The sequence below is a fragment of the Syzygium oleosum genome, unplaced genomic scaffold, assembly GCF_021117445.2.
Source record: "Syzygium oleosum isolate NSW1041296 unplaced genomic scaffold, Sole_v2.1 Sole_v2.09, whole genome shotgun sequence".
Taxonomy (NCBI): Eukaryota; Viridiplantae; Streptophyta; class Magnoliopsida; order Myrtales; family Myrtaceae; genus Syzygium; species Syzygium oleosum.
This window is the reverse complement of record NW_026607493.1, coordinates 2,837,885-2,859,277: the sequence shown is the minus strand read 5'-3', so window position 1 is coordinate 2,859,277 and position 21,393 is coordinate 2,837,885. Positions and strand designations below refer to the sequence as shown.

The following is a 21,393-nucleotide window of genomic DNA, read 5'->3' as shown; positions in this document are numbered from 1 at the left end:
ACGACATGCATCATATCCATTCAAGCCTGATCACGGTACAAAAGTGCACACAAATGCCCGGGCCAGGATCGGGAACCGACTAATGTTAAGTGGGTCAGCTCTTCTCAAAATAAGAATATTATCCAAACTCGCCCATTTGTCTTTTAGGTCTCTCGAGCTGCTCTTCTGTTGATAACATACCAATAGTACTTCATGCATACTTTTTCATAAAACTTGTTTATCCAGCTAAAGTATAAACACATCTTTCAAATACAAAGTACGTAATTCACTATATAGGCATTGATATATCTTTAAAAGGGCTTAGAATACCTTGGTTTAAATAGATGTCCACTAATAAGACATTTAAAGAGTCGCAACATCTGAAAAGGTGAAATGCAAAAGTCGTCTTGGTGTTCACCACGGTGCAGCTCAATTGAGCCCAAAGTAGATCGACAAAACCAGGAAAAACCCAAGCCTAAAAGCATAACGAAACTGGCCTTTTCAAGATCTGTGGTTAGTACGGGCTTGCACGAGTGATTTTAAGGCCTAATTCCAAAAAAAAAAACCACCAATTATATCTTGAATGACAATTCTTGCCCGAATTTTTTTTTGTCTCATAAAAAATCAGCAACTTCACTTAAATCTCAAATCTGACCCGAATAATTTGAAAATTTTACATCACAGGGGCTAGATTTGGGACTCGAGTAAAAATTGGTGCAAAGTTCAATCTAGATTTATCACTCAATGTAAAGTTTTTGCTTTTCTTTTTTTTTGGAATTAGCCCTTGATTTTAGCCGGCAGAATACGAGGACTAAAGCTTATGATGTGGAAACTGAAAGCGCGTTGAGATAAAAGTCTATGGAGGTTACCGTCCAAGTTCGAACTCTCTCTATTGTCTGTATTTTATCCTGTCACGATCATGGAGTGGGCGGCAGATTGATCCGACTTGAGGAACCAAGTTGAATTGATGTTTCTGGGTTGCTCCATTCCATGGTTTCCAACACCTAAAACGAACTAGATTCAACATATGTGTGATATTATCTCCGATATCCTTGAATTCAAGATCAACGAGTGCTGCTCATCGTCACCATACCAGACTGAGAGATGAGTTGCTTTTCATGCTCTTCGTCCCGTGAGAAGGAGGTAGCTTCCAATAGCGTGGCTCCACCACGGACCGGTAAGTGCATATAGGATCACGTCGCCATCTTTTTGGAGAATTAGCGCTCAAGCTTTGAAGCTCGCTTACTTACTGTTCAACCCTTCAAATGAAACTATTTCTTCTCCATTATTGTGCAGCATGCCAGCAAGTGATGTGTGAAATTCTATTGAAAAAATTCACTACGTATCTGTTTTCTGCAGTAGCACTTCTAACCTTAAAGGATTGTGCCAAATTCTTTGTTCTCTTTTTTTGGGCCTGTCTTATTGTTGAAATTGTGCACGTCTGGTCGTGAGACTCGAACTAGTAAATGACCAGGATGGATGCCGAGGCACGCAGAAGGCAGGACTCACTTAGGCGGAGTTTTCTTTTGAGTTTTTGCTGTTAGCAATTGATATTTCTGTGTCGTGCAGAGACTAATGAGCCGAAACCGCTAATTGAGACCGCACCGGAGAAGGACACTCCTAAAGAAGCAGGCGGCAACGACAACGTTGCGGTGCAAACATTCACCTTCCAAGAACTGGCCACGGCCACGGAGAACTTTAGGCAGGAATGCCTGATCGGGGTAGGCGGGTTCGGGAGAATTTTTAAGGGAAGGCTCGACAAAACCGGGCCGGTGAATACAAGCCCCAAAAATTTAAAAGAAAAATTAATGACTACTATAATCAATTGGCATATAAACAGGGACTGATGTCAAACAAACATTCAGGTCGTGGCTGTGAAACAACTCGACCGGAACGGCTTGCAAGGGAACAGAGAGTTGCTTGTGGAGGTGTTGATGCTGAGCACTTTGCACTATGAGAACTTGGTGGATCTCGTCGGCTATTGCGCTGAGGGCGAGCAGAGGCTTTTGGTTTTCGAGTACATGCCGCACGGTTCCTTGGAAGACCATCTGCTCGGTACTACATACTTTCTTCGCATTCATCAAGCATTATTGGACTGTCTGAACTTTTTCAAGAACTTTTAAAGATATTTTTTCCTCACAATGTATTCAAATATTTTCCTCTGCTCTCAAGCCTTCGTGGTCTCTAGATATTTACAAACCAAATCAGCTTGTGTACTGATATCGAGTGTAGGTTTTGGCCATCGTTCTTGGAAACTCGTATGCCGAAACAAGTTTCAAGAGATTTAGTTTCAAAACAACCACTTATGTTCCTATGCTCCAATTCAGTTCTTGGGCCAAACCAAAAGCCATTAGATTGGTTCACAAGAATGAAGATAGCTCTAGGAGTGGCTAAGGGCTTGGAGTATCTGCACGACAAGGCAAACCCCCCGGTCATCTACCGTAATTTGAAGCCCTCCAACATTCTTCTGGACAGCCAGTTCAACGCGAAGCTCTCCGATTTCGGGCTGGCCAAGCTTGGTCCAGTGGGGGACAAACAGCACGTGTCTACGAGAGTGGTGGGTACTTACGGCTACTGTGCCCTGGAGTATCAGAGCACGAGCCAGCTTTCTGTGAAGTCGGATGTGTACAGCTTCGGCGTTGTCCTCTTGGAGTTGATCACCGGAAGGAGAGCCATCGACATCACCCAGCCGACAGAAGAGCAAAATCTAGTCACTTGGGTAAGGAATTTTTTTTGGGGGGGTCGAAGTTCGGCGTACGAATGTGGCAGCACTATCTGTTTTCATTAGGATTAATCTCGCAATGGTATTCTTCATCCGTATATACTTTCGTCCAATTTTATTAGCTTGAGAAGCAAATTAGCGCGAAAACAGTTCGACAAGTTGAGTGATCATTGCACGCAGCTCATTCTAAACTATCGTCAATTTGAAATGCATGTAAGAATTTCCTAATGTGGGCTTTATTAATTGAAATTAACTGAATTAGTTTGGTCTAATAAAGGTAAGATATATGGGTTCTTAATTAGTCTAATATGGGGCTGGCTGGTGTGCGCCGAGTACGGCCCGGCCCGTAATGAGAGGGCTCGTGGTCGAAAACTCTATAAATAGTGCTCAAATCCCTCCTCTAACCTGATGATGCACAATTTGACTCACATATGGATTTAGAGAGAACTTTATTCTCGTGAGTGGCAATCTCATTAGGCCAGTGTTCTAACGAAGGGTATAGGGGAGAAAAACTTGAGTTCGTATTCAGAAACCGTCGCAAATTCCGCGTCAAGTTCAATGGATTCCAAACCAGGTACGTGAATCGACAATTTCTCCATTATCGTGTTTCAGTTTCTGATTATGGTGATCTTGGGAGTGCCATTTTCGTGGCCAACATGTGGTATCAGAGCCTGCCATAGATTAGAACTGAAACATGTGGATTAGGACCGTTTTCGTTTTGTCTGAGAGGTTTTTGCCCAGTTTCGAAATTTTTTGTCGGATGAAAGTTAAATTTTATTACATATTTGGAATCTACTCGTCGAGACGAGAAGAATGGTGGGCGGCACGTCGCCGAAGGAGGTCGGACGCGCCGTCATGCGCCAACACGCGCCCTAGGCGCGGCGGCGCGTGACGACCACATGCGGCCGTGCCGAACTGGTGCGTCTTTCCGCCGGTAACCGTAGGCTAACGTCAGCGAGGGCGCGGATCTGGCTTAACCCGGATCTTGACCCGACCCGAATCTTGACCCAACCCGGTTGTTGACCCGACCCGACCGTTGACCCGACTGGTCAACCGGTCGGACTAGTACGTTGACCAGTTGGACCGGTCAACCAGTCGGACCGGCTATTCAGACCGGTTTGACCGGCTGAACACGCGCGCACGCACCGCGCCTTTCGGCGGCACGTGAGGGCGCGTCCGACGTCCGTTTTAGACGTTCTCGCACTCGTATCGAGATTCTCTACACTGTGGTGTATTTATTTTATATATTTTAAGCTTTTACATATGTGAAAATACGTATACAACCCTATATACGCGTATTTTTAGGGTATTATTGCTTATTTTCTTGTATTTCTCTATGGTTTCGGAAATACATATGGTAGCTCACATGTATATCACCACATAAGGACTATGTAGAGTGTAATTCATTGTCTATCAATGAATGGAATAATATAATTAGCATGACATGTAATTTCAAAGACATACGCCCCTTTCTTTACGTCTAGCATTACATGTATATAGTGAATGTGATACATAAAGTTCATATCCCTGGTATGAGAGATTTTCAAGGATTCAGTTGGGTAGTGACCGCCAAAGTAGCACACTTGACTGGGTTTGAGAAATATCGGTCTCATATTATGGTGGGATGTCTCCAGTTCTATTGCGTGATTATACTCCCAAAGGAGGTAATCTCGTACTGGTTCATGGAGGGGTACATGTATAGCATGTGCTTGAGAAATGACTGATCTTAGTGGTTCATACATCCAAAGGTGGTGATTTCACGAAAGATTAGAATATGTTCTCATGGCCTCTGTCATGTGGAGAGTGTACAACTGCATGTCATATTTTCTGCCCAAAGGTAATTATGTGATGATGTATGTAACTCTCTAGATAAGTACTCACATGATGCTGATTGTATTATTTGTTTTGTTTTCCAGTCACCTTTTCTGTAAACAGCAATTCCATTTCCATTGAGGTCCTTACTGGGTTGAACTTTAAGAAATGGAAAGAGGATTTTCTATTTGGAATGGAGCTGGCGGATGTTCACATTGCTCTTACAAAGGATAAGCCGGCCAATATCTCGGCCACCAGTACTGAAGCTGAGAAAACGGACTATGCTACTTGGGAAAAGAGCAATCGGATTTGCTTATTGACAATGAAGAAATCCATTCAAGAACACTTAAAAAGTGGTTTGCCAGCTGACTGTACTGCTAAGGAAATGATGGCAGCCTTAGAGGCTAAAAACCGCATTTCATCTAATGCTGAGGTTGGTACACTTCTTCAAAAGCTCTTCAATATGAAGTATGATGGTAATGCTGGGGTTAGAGATTATGTCCTTAGGATGGTAAACCTAAAGACAAAGCTTCAAGCTCTTAATGTTTCCATTCCTGATGCTTGTATTGTGCATCAAGCTTTGAATACCCTTCCACCTGATTTTGGGATTATAAAGACAAATTACAATTCCCAATATGAGACTTGGTCAGTGAATAACTTGATAGCAAGGGTGGTGGCAGAGGAAGAGAAACTTAAGAAGGAAAAAGGGCATCTAGCCTTATATGTTTCTAGTTCCCACAAAAGAAAGAATAAGAAGTCCAGAAATCGTACTCACAAAGGTGCTCATGACACTACCGGTCAATCGGACTATATGGGTCCAAAGAAAATATCCTTCAAAAGGGATGATGACTGCTGCTTCTTTTGTAAAAGGAAAGGTCACATAAAGAAGGACTGTGGAAAGTTCAAAGCTTGGTTGTCCAAAAGTGAGCCTACAGGTAATGATTCTTTGGCACTTGTTTGCGAATCCAACCTATCAAAAGCACCATCCAGTTCTTGGTGGCTCGATAGCGGTGCAACTAATCATGTTGCGTTTACCATACAAGGATTCATAAACCGGAGGAAGCCAAATCAGGATGAGTCAAGACTCACTGTGGGAAACAACGAGAAAGCTGATGTTGTGTTTGTGGGAGATGTTATATTGATTCTAGACTCTAGTTTTAGATTAATGTTGAAAGACACTTTTTATGTACCTTCTTTTAGACGGAACTTAGTTTCCGTATCGTGTTTGGACATGCATGGCTACTCTTTTGAAATCAAGAACAATGTTATTTCTTTGTTTCTTAATTCAAATAAGGTTGGGTGCTGTTATATGTCCAACGGATTGTATAGATTGTGTTTGTCTCCCAATGACATATACGTCGCTTATACGGCTGAAAATGTTGTTTCCAAGAGACCACTACCTAAGGAACAGTCTTATGCATTGTGGTATAAACAGCTTGGTCATATCTCTAAGGATAGAGTAGAAAGGCTGATACAGAATGACAACCTGCCGGCTCTTAAAGATGACTTAGAGACATGCGTGGACTGTTGTAGAGGTAAAATGACCAAGATAAGGAAGAAAACTGCAGTCCGAAGTTCTGACCTGTTGGAGGTCATTTACACTGATATAAGTGGACCCTATACGGCAACCTTGTGTAGAAATTTTTATTTCATTACATTTATTGATGACTATTCTCGATATGGCTATTTGTACTTGATTAAAAAAAAGTCTGAGTCTCTTGACAAGTTTAAGATTTTTCGGACTGAAGTTGAGAAATAGTTGGGAAAAGTCATAAAGGTTGTTAGATCTGACCGAGGTGGAGAGTATTATGGCAAGCATAGCGATGCCGGATAGCTTAAGGGGCCATTTGCCAAATACTTAGAGGATTATGGGATAGTGGCTCAGTTCACTATGCTTGGGAGTCCTGAGCAAAATGGTGTAGTCGAAAGGCGCAATCGCACTCTTATGAAAATGGTGAGAAGTATGATTAGTAGTACAAATTTACCTAATTTTTTGTGGGGTGAAGCTTTGAAAACAGTTTTGTACATTTTGAATCGTATACCTACTAAAGCTGTTCCATTGACTCTTTTTGAGTTATGGACTGGACGTAAGCCTAGCTTAAACCATCTTAAGGTTTAGGGATGTCCCGCAGAAGTGAAGTTATATAATCCAACATTAAGTAAGTTGGACTCCAGAACCACTCGGTGTTACTTTGTATCTTACCCGGATCATTCGAAAGGATAACGATTTTATAATCCCAATGGAGGCACAAGAATTGTGGAATCACAGACAGCCAAGTTTCTGAAGTTTGATGTGGCCGAAAAAAGTAGTTGCTCACAGAATATTGAGGATAATAGTACGGTGGGTAATATTGTATCTTTATCTCCTCCCATATAAATAATTGTGGAGATTCCCACACCACAGACTGAATCTATTGAGGCTCAGGATCCCGTTGTCGAGACAGCTCCTAATGAAGTTTCTCAAGGCTCTCAGGTGCAGGATGAGGCTGTTGTTGCTCCAGTAAGGAGATCCATTAGGGAGAGACGATCAGCTATACCACCAGACTATTTAGTCTATATAGGAGAGCAAGACTACGATATCGGTCATGTAGCTGATCTAGTGACTTATGCAGAAGCTGTTTCTTGTCCTCAGTCGGAACTGTGGTTGGATGTAATGAGAGATGAAATGCAGTCTATGAAGCATAATGGAGTTTGGGAACTTGTTGAATTACCTGAAGGTCATGGACTCATTGGCTGCAAATGGGTGTATAAGACTAAAAGGGACTCTAAAGGAAAGATTGAGAAGTTTAAAGCCATACTAGTAGCCAAGGGTTTTACTCAAAGAGAAGGAGTAGACTATGAAGCAACTTTTTCTCCAGTCTCTTCTAAAGATTCTTTCAGAGTGATCATGGCATTAGTAGCTCATTTTGATATGGAGTTACACTAGATGGATGTTAAAACTGTCTTTCTCAATGGAGACCTTAATAAAGAAGTCTATATGATGCAACCCGAAGGCTTTGCGGCAGATGATTCAAGTACGCTTGTATGTAGACTGAAAAAGTCTATTTATGGTCTCAAGCAAGCTTCTAGACAATGGTACTTGAAGTTTCATAGTGTTGTCGCTTCATTTGGTTTTGTTGAGAACAAAGTAGATCAGTGTATATACTGCAGGGTCAGTGGGAGGAAATTCATTTTCCTTATACTCTATGTGGATGATATCCTGCTTGCGAGCAATGGCATTGGTTTACTGCATGAGACAAAGCGGATGTTGTCAAAGAACTTTGATATGAAAGACCTTGGTGAGGCGTCTTTTGTCCTTGGCATTAAGATTCATAGGAATCGTTCTCGCCGATTATTGGGTTTATCTCAGAGGCCATATGTTGATCGTATCTTAGAAAGATTCAACATGCAACAATGTAAGCCAGGAATTGCTCCTGTAAGGGTGATAAGTTGAGTCTGTCACAATATCCTCATTCAGATTTTGAGAAAGCCCAAATGAAGAATGTACCTTATGCTAGTGCACTTGAGAGTATCATGTATGCTCAAGTATGTACTAGACCAGATATTGCTTTTGCAATAGGACTTCTAGGCAGATATCAGTCAAATCCAGGACACGATCATTGGGTTGCTGCCAAAAAGGTTTTGAGGTACTTAAAGAGGACAAAAGACTATATGCTGATTTACAAACATGTTCAGGACCTACAGCTAGTTGGGTATTCGGATTCAGACTTTGCTGGCTATCAGGATGAAAAGAAGTCGACAACGGGTTACATCTTTAAGTTAGCAGGAGGTGCAGTATCATGGAAAAGTGAGAAACAGAAATCAATGACATCCTCTACCATGCAAGCGGAGTTTGTAGCATGCTTTTTGGCTTCTACTCAGGCAATTTGGCTTCGAAACCTCATTAAGGAGTTGACCGTATTTGATTTTGTGGATAGGCCCATACAGTTGTATTGTGACAATAATTCTGCAGTGTTGTTTGTTAACAATAACAGAGGTCTCAAGGGGTCTAAGCATATGAAGGTCAAGTACCTAACTATAAAGGAAAAAGTTCAAGATTGTGACATTGCAGTAGAGCACCTTTCAACAGATGATATGATTGCAGATCCGCTAAATAAAGGCCTTCGCCCTTGTGTATTTGATCGACATGTCATTAACATGGGCTTAGGAGTATCATGGGATACTGTTAATTAGTGGGAGCTGTTTAGTTTTATGTTGCTCTTATGAAGTTTGTATCTGATTTCGTTACATTTTGTAATATTTGAATATCTATCAACTCTTTTGCATTCAATGAGGTATTTGTGGATGTAGATTTATCAAGTTGAGTACATATATTTGATAAAAATCTCAAGGCACTGTGTAAACCTTGAGTACAGGCTATGGGGCATTCTTAGTATTAGCCTTAACGATATATCTTGTTACACATAAAGTACAGTTAACTATCAAGGTAAGACATATACAGGTTCGTTGGAACCATAAAGGATATTCTCTGGTGACACACTAGGTTTTGTGACACTTAAGGAGAGAGAATTTATACTAACAAAATGGACAACACATGAAGTATCACTCATTATGAGGTATTGTCCATTTGACACACTATAATATTGAATCCATATCAGTAAAGTTGAAAGCACTCATGACCATGGAAGGCTCTGCGTGAGTACATGCAGTTACCGCCATGATTCGGTGTTCACGAATTTATGGGATCGAATTGACTATTAAGAATAATCTTTAGACTAATATAAGGGTGCGCACACAGTTCTGTTTCAATTAATATCGCCCAAGTGGGAGAATATAAGAATTTCCTAATGTGGGCTTCATTAATTGAAATTAACTGAATTAGTTTGATCTAATAAAGATAAGATATATGGGTTTTTAATCAGTCTAACATGGGGCTGGCTGGTATGGGCTGAGTACGGCCCGGCCCGTAATGAAAGGACCCGTGGTCGAAAACTCTATAAATAGCGCTCAAGTCCCTCCCCTAACCTGACGATGTACAATTTGACTCACATACGGATTTAGAGAGAACTTTCTTCTTATGAGTGGCAATCTCATTAGGCCAGTGTTCTAACGAAAGGTATAGGGGAGAAGAACTTGAGTTTGTATTCGGAAACCGTCGCAAATTCCGCGTCAAGTTCGATGGATTCCAAACCAGGTACGTGAATCGACAATTTCTCCATTATCGTGTTTCGGTTTCTGATTATGGTGATCCTGGGAGTGCCATTTTCGTGGCCAACAATGCACACCAGTGTCCATTTCTTCCTCAACTTTTTATGAAATCTGTTGAAGCGAAGTTTCTCTCTCATTTTGGCTCAAAACAGGCACAACCCGTTTTTAAGGACCCTCGCAGATACCCAGAATTGGCGGATCCGCTCCTAAACAGTGACTTTCCCTTGAGAGGCCTGAACCAGGCAATTGCAGTGGCCGCGATGTGCCTCAACGAAGAAGTGGCGGTCCGACCCTTAATGACCGGCGTTGTGACTGCATTGAGCTACCTCTGGTTAGGCCCCGGAGCAGGAACCGTAACGGCCCACACGCAATATCCTCAGTCTGATCACAACGTGAGGGGCGGAGATAGGACAAACCAGGCAGAGGAGGCCACCGGCACGGCAGAGCACAAGCCCGCAGTTGCGGAAGCCATTGAATGGGGCTTCAACTCGCGGTGCAAGGTGAGCTCACTCAGCGGCAGTTTTTATGGTGAAACTTTTTTCTACATACACTGCTGTGAATACCGGCATTTTCTCTATCCGGGGGTTTCATTATATTTTCATATCTTGCAGTGAAAAGATCTCCAGGAACATGGTTCTCTTTCTCATGTTTAAAGATTAAAGCAGGATCTTTAGAATTTCGCGTACGTAGAGATGCGCTTACAGATATCTGCAGATGCATCTAGGAAGACACCAAACCATGAACGTTCGTCCGAGAATTTATAGTTTAAGTTATTACCTTGTATGTATTCATTATATTGGTACATTACTTGTAAGTCATGACATAAATTAGATATAGCCTATTCTTCGTAGTATTCTTGCTATGTAAATTTGATATTCCAGAATCCCGAGCAGGTTAACTTCTTTTTTGTGGATGAGCAGGTTTACCTTAGAAAATTGATTTTTAAAGTTTTCTTTCTGAGGTCACGTTATCCGACAGATCAGATTTAGGACGCGAATGATAATAACTATTCTGTTATAAAAATATATTGCTAACGAATTTTCTATCTCTATTCTCTAGACAAGTTTTTAAACAGAAATACACTTTTGATAACCATACGAAATTTCTCTTTTCGGAACAAAAATTCGTTTGATAACGACACAAAAGTTCTCCCTCTTATGATCTTTTCCATTCATCGACGGGCGGCAACCGGTGGCGGGAAGCCGACAAGGGGTGACAATGATCGGCGGGCGGGCACCTGTCGACGGCCGGCGACAACGATTAGCGAGGCAGTGGCCGCGCAAGGCAGTGGCCATGTGCGACAAGCGGCAAGAGGTGAGGCGAGCGATGAGAAGATTTTTTATTTATCCTTTTGTTCCATAAATAGAAAAGTATAATATTTTTACTTCTCATTTATGTTCCAAACCTATTTTCAAACTAAAAATTCCAGAAATAAAAAAATAAAATTGCGTTACTAAATAAATTCCTATACCGAACCTATTCCTGAGAACAAAAAAAAAATAAGAGAATCGGAATGATTATCACGCGCGTCCTTAATTTTTGTGCTCATTTGCTGAACTTTACCATTTAGTTACTTCTTTTGAGGGAATAGTGCTGAATAAGTCCTAAACCTTTTGGAGTAGTGCCAATTTAGTCATAAACCTATTTTTTGTGCCAATTGAGTCCTAAACCTTTTGATATAGTGCTAATTCAGTCCTTTTGACCGGATTTTGCTAATGTGGACGTCGACCGACTGGCGACCGGTCACCGACGTTGATGTGGACAAAATTTAATAATATTTTAATATTTTTTTAAATTTTTTTTTCTTCTCCCTCTTCCTTCAGCCGCTCGCCGGAGCGGCGACCGACTGGAGGCCAGAGGCTGGCAAGGTCGACCTCGCCGGCCTCGGGCGAGCCACGCCGGCCACTAGCGAGGCTGGACCTCGTCGGCGGCTGGGCGAGGCTGGACCTCGCCGGATCCGGCGAGGTCGAGCCTCCCCCAACCATGGCGAGGCTTGCCGCGACCTCTGGCGAGGGCCGGGCGAGCCTTGCCAATGGCTGGGTGAGGCCTGACCACATCGAATCTGGCGAAGTCGACCTCGCCCGGCCATGGCGAGGGCCCGGTGAGGGCGAGCCTCACCAGTGGCCGACGTGGCTTGCCCGAGATCGACCTCGTCGGCCTCTGGCCTCCGACTGATCGCCGCCCCGGTGAGCAGCTGAAGGAAGAGGGAGAAGAAAAAAATTCAAAAAAATATTAAAATGTTATTAAATTTTATCCACGTCATCGCCGGCCGACGTCCACGTCAACAAAATCTGGCCAAAAGGATTGAATTGGCACTATATCAAAAGGTTTAGGGCTCAATTGGCACCGAAAATAGGTTTAGGACTAAATTGGCACTACCCCCAAAAGGTCTAGGACTTATTTAGCACTTTTCCCTTTCTTTTGATTAAAAAACAAAACATTTCGTTAATTTTCTTGGGCGGACGATTAGGACAAGCAACATCGTACCCGCGTTCGGGCATGTACGTACGCAAGCCAAACACCAGTACGCGTACTGTCATCAGCAGCACCTTGTAGTTGACGGCAGAGCAATAGCAATTGCACCTATCAAAGCAACTAAAAGAATTATGGAAATGAATTCAAATGGAAGAAAAAAATCTGTTGATAAATGAATTCCGATTTATTGACTATTACCTATCAAATCTTGCTCGATAATCTGGTTTGACTTTGTCGTCCAGATAATCCTGTACCAAGATGTATCCAAAATAGTAGTCATTAGTAAAACCAAAATACTTGTACAAATCAATGAAGTAATCCCATCTTCAACGGTCCAAATATTCAAATCTATGTAATATTATAAACCATTCATGAACATCACAGCAAATAGAATTGAAACGTTTATAGCTCCTACATAAATAAGGAGCTATGCAGCCGCTACAAAATGGGAGTTTGATTGAATATAAAATAAGGATATACAAACAAGAACCAATCCCAAGGAAAAGGCAGAATAAATTGGATTGGTAAGTAATACCACTCCTAGACTGCCTAATATAAGACCTGATCCCAAAAAACCTAAAAGAAAATCATGCATTGGTCCTGGCAAATCCATTATTATATGTAAAAGAGAAATAAATTAAAATGTTTTTCATGATTTTATTGACCCGACAAGGAATTTTTTTAGGATATGCTCCTAATTGCATTTAATTCGAATCGAATGCATTTAAAATGGGCCTAGGTCCAATTAGTGGACCAATATAATATGGCAAATCCATACCATATAGCAGAGCAGCAATCTAGTCACGGATATAGCATCATGCTTTTCTTGGTGAACTCATGTTCTTGATCAGGCAAAAGAAGAAGAGGATCTGAAATCTCCTCGATCTCTCGACCTCGAGGTCTATCTTCTTCCACAGCCTCCTCCGATCCCTCCTTCTTCTTCGCCCTCTCTTCCCCTTTCGTCGCCGTCGAGCTTCGCGCTCTCGGTTGGAGGAGTCCGGCTCGAAAAGATGGAGGATCGATGGGTGGCTGTAGAAGACGGCGAGCCCGAGCCAATCTCCGAATCTTTCACTTGCTGCGTTTGCCTGTGAGCGTTCTCTCCTCTTTCTTTCTTTCTTTTTTCCGCTCTTTCTCTTTCCCCGATCAACGCGTAGCAAGGCTGTATGCCTCGGTTCTTGTTGGAAGATGGAAGGATTTCGGTGTAATCGCGTGTCCGTAGCTTGCGGCAGCCCGTGGTTTCGTGCGAATTAGGCTAATTTCGTTTGCGCGTATGTATGCGATTGCGTCTTGCGGTTTTCGCAAGAGATTATGTTTTTCTGTGTGCGAGTAGCGCAATTGGTATTGTGTTGGGCGATGATCAGGTTGCTTATTGACGCTGAAGTAACACGGACGGGGAAAGGGGAAAAATGAACTGATGCAAGAAGGCATTTAGCTTTGGCTTTCTCGCTCAGGTGTGTCGAGCGCATCTCGATCGAGCTCTAGAAATGGGGGGTTAAAATCGGCGCTGTATAGGATGTGGTCTTCAGTTAAAAGCTAGATTTTGATGGAGAGCTGCGGTAACGGGAAATGATCTTTGACTGTAAATTGTGCCTTTCTTCTATGTCATGGAGCATCATTCGCGCCGTCTCTCTAATGAGGGTATGAAATGATGATTGTCCTCTGGATGCTGATTTTTGAATTGCATAGTTTGGTCTTCAATTGCTGGTTTCATTACGCTTTCCTTGTGTCTTCTTTAATTGCGAACAGGATTTTCATCTGATAATTTCTAGCTGAAATGCCTAGATAATAATGATCCAAAATCTGCGGTGACTGGCATGGCTTTTATTCTTGGTGTACTTTTTGGATCTTGCTGTTACAGAAGTTGAGACTTTGGCTATGGCAGTCTCATCATATTGGCGGTGGACTTCTTTCCTCCCTTGGGTTCTTTTTGATGTTCTCAATTTCGTGGTCGTGTTTTCCGAATAAAGTTAGCTGCTGCTTTCTCAGTTTAAACGATTAGCTTCTATGTCTTCTCCCATCTTTTCAAATGCAAATCATGAGGTTTTTGTTAAAATAATATAATTTGTCACTCAATATGAAGGTCTAGTTTCTAAACTACTCATGTAAACAGCATAAGAAGTAAATTTTAGTCGCAACAATGAGGATCATCCTCTAAGAAATCGCGCCATGCAATGCCTGAACCTGTATCTGTGACATCGGGTTTGGGTCCTGTCATTTTCTTTTTCGTTTTTCATATGTCACCTTAATGTCACTTGTGTCCTTATTTGAGCAGCTATATGTTTTTATATTTGGGAGAACCAGTTTCACCAATCTTTTCTCATCCTGCTGCAGGGACCTTCTTTACAAGCCAGTCGTATTACGTAAGGAGCTTCTCTTTTCCACATACACGGAAGTTCTCTATCCGCTTATTAACAAATTACTGGTTTCCTTTGATGCAGCTTGTGGCCATATCTGTCACGCCCCGTACCCCACGAAGCGCAACATCCCGTCACGGTCGATTAAGGTGCAACGCTCCCAGGAAGCGTCGCCGACCCAAACCCAAACAGAGATCAAGCACAAGCGGAAGTACGTATATAAATATATATATATATATAAACCCTGACAATAAAATACATGAGGCCAAGGTAGCACAACCAGCAAACAACACCTCTGAAAGTATGTATACTAGTAGTATCAAAGAAAACTTTTTACACAATTCATTTAGACAACAGCAGAGGAAACACACAGTCAGCAGCCACTCAGTCAAAAGGGGTCAATGAAAAACACTTCGGCTCCTCAGCTTCCTCGACCATGGCTGCAGGTCCATCCCCACAAGGGTGCACACTAGATGACCGCTGGATGAATTGCGGTATACCAAAAAGAGGCGCTCTCCTCGGCATCCTACGGTAGGGTGCTGAAATGTTTCGGTTTACTGGGCCAAGTGAGACGAATCTCGGTGAGTTCAAAACCCCTAAACCTAGACTAGGCTAGCATGCAATCTCCTGACCGGAAAATAAATATGTGAAACCATAGTGCAACAACAATCAAATAATCCTCCGACCCTGCAGGTTAGGCAGTTCAATATATAATAATCACGGCACGTACATGACACATATTATCACACGTACGCCAATCACATGCTCATGCACCGAGGCTCACACATTCGCATGCCAGTCCATGCATGTTCATGCATGCAAATGTCGTCGACATGTCACGTGTATTTCCCGGCCCACTTGGCCCTGCAGCACACGGCAATCGCCCAATTTATTATTTATTACGACTCGAGTCATCAACTTTTCACGGCCGGTGCGTCTACTGTTTCAAAGTGCATGAGGCGCGCAACCGATCTGGCCCGGTGTCTCTAGCACTTCAAAGTGCATGAGGCGCAACACTGTTCTCCTGCGAACGGAGCTTGCTTCAAAGTGCATGAGGATGGTCGCCTTCGGACGTCACGGGCATCGTCCCGCTTCAAAGTGCATGAGGACGGTATCGACCCGAAGGTCATGACCCAAAGGTCCTTAGGTGATCACACAATTCATTATTATCTAAACCCAGCGTATAATGCTTCAGGGTATTTTAGGTGATCACATGCTCATGGCAGACACGCATCCTCGCGCAAGTTCATCACATGCATCACTCTTGGCATACGCAATGCGTGTCCATGTTATGCAATGCAATGCACCACGAGCACCACTATAATTCAGACACCCAATGTCACAACACGTGCTTAATTGGCTCAATTAATACCGTGTGGCCTAACGTGCGATTCACAAATCAGTAAATCATTGTAAACCAAACAATGGCCAATCGCACTCCATAAAATCAGCCACACCACATACGACATAGCAGATACGAAATCAATAACAATTAAGCACAATTGACGTACAATCAGTCAACCGGACATACCCGGTAATTTTCCAACGGGCTCCTAAATTGGTCATTTAATCCAATTAATCTCCCCAATTAATTCTCATTAATCCACTAAATTTCCCAATGATAATTTCTACCAATCCGTCCTCAACCCAGTCTGAAATACACACTGATAACATCTAAGCCGTCTAAATTGTACCGATAATACCTAAACCAGTCCGGAAAAACGCACTAACAGTCCTAATCCAGGTTTAGGAATTTTACTCACTTAATCCAAGATCACGACGACGAGGAACGGCGGGCGATCACTGATGAACGGTGAAACCGGCGGCGGAATTCCCGGGCGCGTACTGTTTTCACGCGCGTACTGTTCACGGGGGTACTGTTCACGGTACTGTTCACAGCGTACTGTTCACGCGGTACGGACTTGTACGGACGGGGCGGAAGACGGTGGCCGGCAAAGTGCCGCGACGGCCGTACGGTCGAGATGAACAGTGATCCGTACGGACGCGATGAACAGTACCGTACGGACACCGTACGGGCAGGGCTGGATGGCGACGCACGGCTAGGCTGGACGGCTGGGTGGTGACGGAACAGCGATCCGAGCTCCGGCGAAGCTCCGGCGACCCTTTTTGCCGGACGGGAAAGAGAAAAAGAGGGAGAAAGAGAGAGAAAGGGAGAGAGAAAAGGGCTGGACAGGGGCGAGGCTGAAGCTGGGGGACTATGTGGTCGACGGCGGGGCACGGCGGTCGGCGGCGGCACTCCGGTGGCCGGCGGCAAACTCCGGCGAAGCCAAAACCAAGAGAGAATGGAGAAAAAGAGAGGAAAATGGAAGAGAAGCTGCTGGTGGGGGCTGGTTCTGCCGTGAGGGAGGGCTGAGGAGAGAGAAAACAGTCCAACTTGGTCAAATAAAGCAGCCCAAAGTGCCACGTGTCGCCGATCCGTGAAAAATGACCAAAACGCCCCTAATCTAACGGTTCTAAAGAGATAGGCTTAAATAATTGAGGGGCAATTGGGTCTTTGGTGCCAATAATGCAGCTGATAACCACAGTTACTTATCCCAAAAATTTCCCAAAAATTCGGACCCGAAACGGCCCGGGGCAAAACCGTCATTTTCCGGTCCGGGGCGAAATTCCAATTTTCGCACATACGTGTTCCATATGTGCGTGGCCAACATAATATGGCGTCGGATTCGCGAAATTCACTTTCTAAGCCCTCGAAAATCGACTGCGAAGTTTCGGGAATAAAATAATATTATTTTTCCAATTTTTGTCGAAATTCCAATTTTTGGCCAAAACCACTCTAAATGTGCATGGCCACCCCAAAATGACCTTGGCCGCGAAAAATAACCTCAAACGGCCTCCGAATCCAGCCTCGATGCCCACAGGGGCAAAAACCGTAATTTTTCACCCCCGGACCGAAATTCCACTTTTTGCTCGTACTAACTCCAAACGTGTGTGGCCAGCGTAATATGACGTCAGATTCCCAAAAATAGTCTCTTAAGCCTTCGAAAATCAACATCGAAATCCAGGCCCAATTTCGTGATCAAAACTCGCTCAATTTCCAATTTCAGGGTCTCTCACTAACGGACGGTTGTTTAGGACATACACGTATCGACCTAGGGTTATTCGAATTACGACGGTCCCGATCATTGAGAGAATGAGAAATTATCATTAGTTCCAAATATCACGATCGTTCAGTTCAGGTTCAGGACTGGTTGGCCACGTGCACTTTCGGTCTTGCGGAATCACCTGCGATCCGATTGTACATCGTTGGCCTTGGCCAAACCAAATCCATCACCTTTCCTAAGATCGGCCCACGTTGGCCCAAAATATTCACTCATCGTATCTCGAGATCGGTGTCCCGTTCAGTTCCGAATCCAGATCCACGTACCGTTTCCTAGTTAGCCATACCCCATTGGTTAGTATCCAGAGAGTGATCGAGCTGCAGGCGAGACTTACTAAAATGAAATGCGAAATATTGTCAATTTTATTGATCCCGGAATTACGTCGAAATTCGGGCTGTTACAATATCTCCTGTTTCTGGTGTGTACATCAATCAATGAGTGGTTTTCGTGAAACCAAATGCCCACTTTGTCGGCAACCATACCTTCACTTCCCCAGCATCTGCCTGTTACTTCACTTTTTGTTGCTTAAGATGTATCCTGATTCCTATAAGAGAAGGGAAAAACTAACATTAGGTGAGTTCTCCATGTGCGCTTGACTGCTCTTAGCTAATGTAAAATACCTGGAGAACAACATTGCCCTTGAAAAGGACTTGGCATGACTTATTAAATTTTATGATCTACTTATGTCAAGGACGTCTTATTGCCACGTGAAGCAAAGTTTAGCTAGCTGATTATGTACTTAGAAACCAAGTGGCGTTGCTCGACCATTGTGGTTGTACCTTTTCACTCCATATCGCTGTCTTCCCCTTCCAAATTAGTTCTTATATAATATTTGGACTGAACGCTTCTAACTTAGATAAACTCCATAGTTTTCTCACGCAATGTCTATTTTGTTCTATGTACTAAATGGGGACTTAATTTTCAGAAGTATCAGTGGCACTACAGCGGGTGTTGGAGTGTATGCTTAAAGTACTATTCTTTAAGTCTTAACATGCAGTTCTAAATGATTGTCCTATTCTGTTGTATGAGTATCAGTTCTGCACCTTTTCTATATCGAAGAAATTAAACAACCCGGTGAGGTGTGTGAGTATGTGCCTTTGAGGGTGGTTGCTAACAGCTTCTTCTTAAGCTTGGTTTCATTTTCTTGTCCCATTTAATCATGGATATGAGGATCATCGGATCCACTGGTCATTATAATTCTACGTTGATTTTTTCTGAGATCCTCACACTCCCACCCCCCCCCCAAAACCTTTGTCTGCTTCAGAGGAATTTTCTCTCCGCAGTTTGATGCTCTTGTGTGGAGATCCAGCGATGAGGAAGAACAAAAGTTGTCTGGTTCTTCACAATCACGCCTGACATGTTTGGGCCCTAGCTCATCTATGGACACTGAGTCTTCTAGAAATGGTGAAACCTTTGCAAGTAAGGTGCAATCAGAGCCCATTGCAGGTATTGATGGTAACGGTCCAAGCAGTCCCAAACAAGATTTGAAACGAAAACATGATCTACCTGTTGAAGAGGAGAATGGGCATCTAGTTGGCTCAGACAAACGCTGCAAGCAGATTACAGTATCGGATGTGCTCTGTGCAGAATGCAAGCAATTGCTTTTTCATCCTGTTGCTCTGAATTGCGGCCATGGTATTCTTTACATTTAGTTGCGTCTTCTAGGTTCAGAAATTCTTTTCAAATATAAAATTAGAAACTATATTCATCCTAATACCTCTTTTATGCGGATTGGATTTCCAGTCTATTGCGAATCTTGCATTGTGAATCCAGTTGATGAAATGATCAAATGTCAAGTTTGTCAAAGCCGACATCCTGGGGGATTATCAGAAGTTTGTTTGGAGCTGGATCACTTTTTGGAGCAACAGTTTCCTGAAGAATATGCTTTGAGGAGATTAGCTGCACGGCCTAGACTGACTATCTCAGAGATTGATAGCCCAAGATCTCGTATTTTCTGCAGCTCTGCCTTTTATATAGTTCAGAGTTCAAGGGATTATTTGCAGACCATCATGACATGTAGCTTCAATCATCATTCATTTCCATTTATAATTGTTTGAGATGCCACGATGGTTGCGGTGCTGTGTTGATAGGTAATAACAGAGGTGATAAACAACAGAAAAATTCATCATTGAAAAATGATGCTGCGATGATCCATGTGGGAGCTGGCTGCGATTACTGTGGGGTAAGCTTTTCATCTCTCTCTCTCTCTCTCTCTCTCTCTCTCTCTCTCTCTCTCTCTCTCTCTCTCTCTCTCTCTCTTAATCAAAATGCAAAATGCTTTTTTTTTTATATATTTACTGAATGGAAAGAAAGAATTTCAATTATCTTGAACTTCAATTGATAGCAAGCGATTCTCTCTTATATAAGCAAAAGATTATGGATTTAGGCACGAATGTGGTTCAATTTAGAACTTTATACTAATCTTTCAAATGATCTTGTTTCGATATCAAAACTTTTGTCATTGTTGTAACTTTTTAAATCTTTTCACCCAGACATATAAGTTTGGATCGATTCCATGTTTTGCAGGCTTTGTAGCTGTGGTGGAATTATATATTCAATGTGCTTAGTAGCATTCATAACTGGTGACATAAACGTTTAAAATACATTTAGGTTCCATTTGATTCGCTGAAAGTGTGACCTTTCTGAAAAATGTTTTCCAGGAAGTTATTTTCCGGTATTCAGCTAAAACGTGAAAATGAACTAGAAAATATTTTCCGTCGTTCAATAATTGCTTACTTGAAAATTTGGAAAACATATTCTTGGAAGTTGTTTTCCACGAAACGAACAGCTTTAATGTGAAAGTGCTAAGTTTATAGTTCTCCTTAGCAATCTGCATATTTTGAATGCGTGGTACTGTACTTTTGGCCCCTCCCTGTCTTTGCTTCCGAACCTGTTGCTGTCGATGGTGTAATCAAACTTTTGGCCTCAGTTTTACCAACAAAATTTTTATTTTAACTCATGGAAGTGACAAATCAGTATTATTGAGTTGATTGGGTTGGATTTTGTACAGATGCATCCAATAATCGGGGATAGATACCAGTGTCAGGATTGTGTCGAGAAGATTGGCTTTGATCTCTGTGGAGATTGCTACAATTCCCATTGCAAACTCCCCGGCCGGTTCAACCAACAACATCGACCGGAGCACAAGTTCAGACTCAAAAAGCCGAGAACCTTGCGAAACTATATGTTGAGGTTGGTAACAGGGCGGCTGCTGGACAATGGCTCTGCTGCTCTCGTCCTCTCTAATGACGGTTCGGAAGATGGAGCCGCATTGACCACTCCCGCTTCCCCGAGTGATGTTTGGGAAGATGCCGAGAACAGTCTGGCAATATCCTTTGTAATTGAAGATGGCGGCGCAGGTTCAGAACAATTCCCAGTCTAACTCTAACTGAAGCCCCTGTCTTGGGAACTCCAATCAGTCTAAGTGTAGTTTGTTCCAAAAAAATTAGCAAAATTCCTTTTCAAGTGTAGCTTGTTCCAAAAAGTCAATGCACTTTTAAATTACACTTTATAAAACACTATTTGCATTTCAAAAGAAAAACTTTTTCAACTTGAAAGTGTTTTGCATTTACTCAACGGCTTTTCTCAAAAGCCTAACTGAAGGCAGCTGAGGTCTTCTTGTTATTCTTTGGCCAGGAGAGGGAAGCAGAGAAGCTGAGAGCGCAAATTTAAAGGTGCCTGTCTTTGCATTTCGAAAAGCGTACGGACAATGATAGTCAACTTCATTTCATTCTTCCGGGGGCTAAAAGAAACACGCCTCAGGAGACAACATGAGGTGCAA

At 42.7% G+C, this 21,393-nt stretch overlaps 2 protein-coding genes and 1 long non-coding RNA gene across 3 annotated transcripts; all 3 read left to right on the top strand.

Annotated features, from left to right (window-relative positions):
- Window positions 1-868: 868 nt before the first annotated feature.
- LOC130138906 (probable serine/threonine-protein kinase PBL26) lies at window positions 869-10,445 on the top strand. Its single transcript, XM_056314454.1, has 6 exons — window positions 869-1,156; window positions 1,549-1,751; window positions 1,845-2,034; window positions 2,307-2,698; window positions 9,814-10,161; window positions 10,273-10,445. The coding sequence occupies exons 1-6, from the start codon at window positions 1,084-1,086 to the stop codon at window positions 10,273-10,275; spliced, it is 1,209 nt and encodes a 402-aa protein (XP_056170429.1). The 5' UTR covers window positions 869-1,083; the 3' UTR covers window positions 10,276-10,445.
- A 2,486-nt stretch (window positions 10,446-12,931) lies between these two features.
- On the top strand, window positions 12,932-14,589 carry LOC115664235 (uncharacterized). The gene is made up of 3 exons (XR_008817189.1): window positions 12,932-13,223; window positions 14,468-14,496; window positions 14,575-14,589. It is a non-coding gene; the product is annotated as an uncharacterized LOC115664235 (long non-coding RNA).
- A 4,291-nt stretch (window positions 14,590-18,880) lies between these two features.
- On the top strand, window positions 18,881-21,359 carry LOC115669737 (E3 ubiquitin-protein ligase PRT1-like). Its single transcript, XM_056314455.1, has 5 exons — window positions 18,881-19,247; window positions 19,356-19,559; window positions 19,703-19,794; window positions 20,623-20,971; window positions 21,249-21,359. Exons 1-5 carry the CDS (start codon window positions 18,992-18,994, stop codon window positions 21,323-21,325), a joined length of 978 nt encoding a protein of 325 aa, XP_056170430.1. The 5' UTR covers window positions 18,881-18,991; the 3' UTR covers window positions 21,326-21,359.
- The last annotated feature ends 34 nt before the right edge of the window (window positions 21,360-21,393 follow it).

Bases quoted from the DNA above. Each gene is read 5' to 3' on its own strand.
- LOC130138906 (XM_056314454.1), top strand. From the start codon at position 1,084: ATGAGTTGCTTTTCATGCTCTTCGTCCCGTGAGAAGGAGGTAGCTTCC. The intron at 1,752-1,844 runs GTGAATACAAGC...ACAAACATTCAG, and splicing joins GGCTCGACAAAACCGGGCCG to GTCGTGGCTGTGAAACAACT. The intron at 2,035-2,306 runs GTACTACATACT...GCTCCAATTCAG, and splicing joins CTTGGAAGACCATCTGCTCG to TTCTTGGGCCAAACCAAAAG.
- LOC115669737 (XM_056314455.1), top strand. From the start codon at position 18,992: ATGGACACTGAGTCTTCTAGAAATGGTGAAACCTTTGCAAGTAAGGTG. The intron at 19,248-19,355 runs GTATTCTTTACA...TTGGATTTCCAG, and splicing joins TGCTCTGAATTGCGGCCATG to TCTATTGCGAATCTTGCATT. The intron at 19,795-20,622 runs GTAAGCTTTTCA...GATTTTGTACAG, and splicing joins CTGGCTGCGATTACTGTGGG to ATGCATCCAATAATCGGGGA.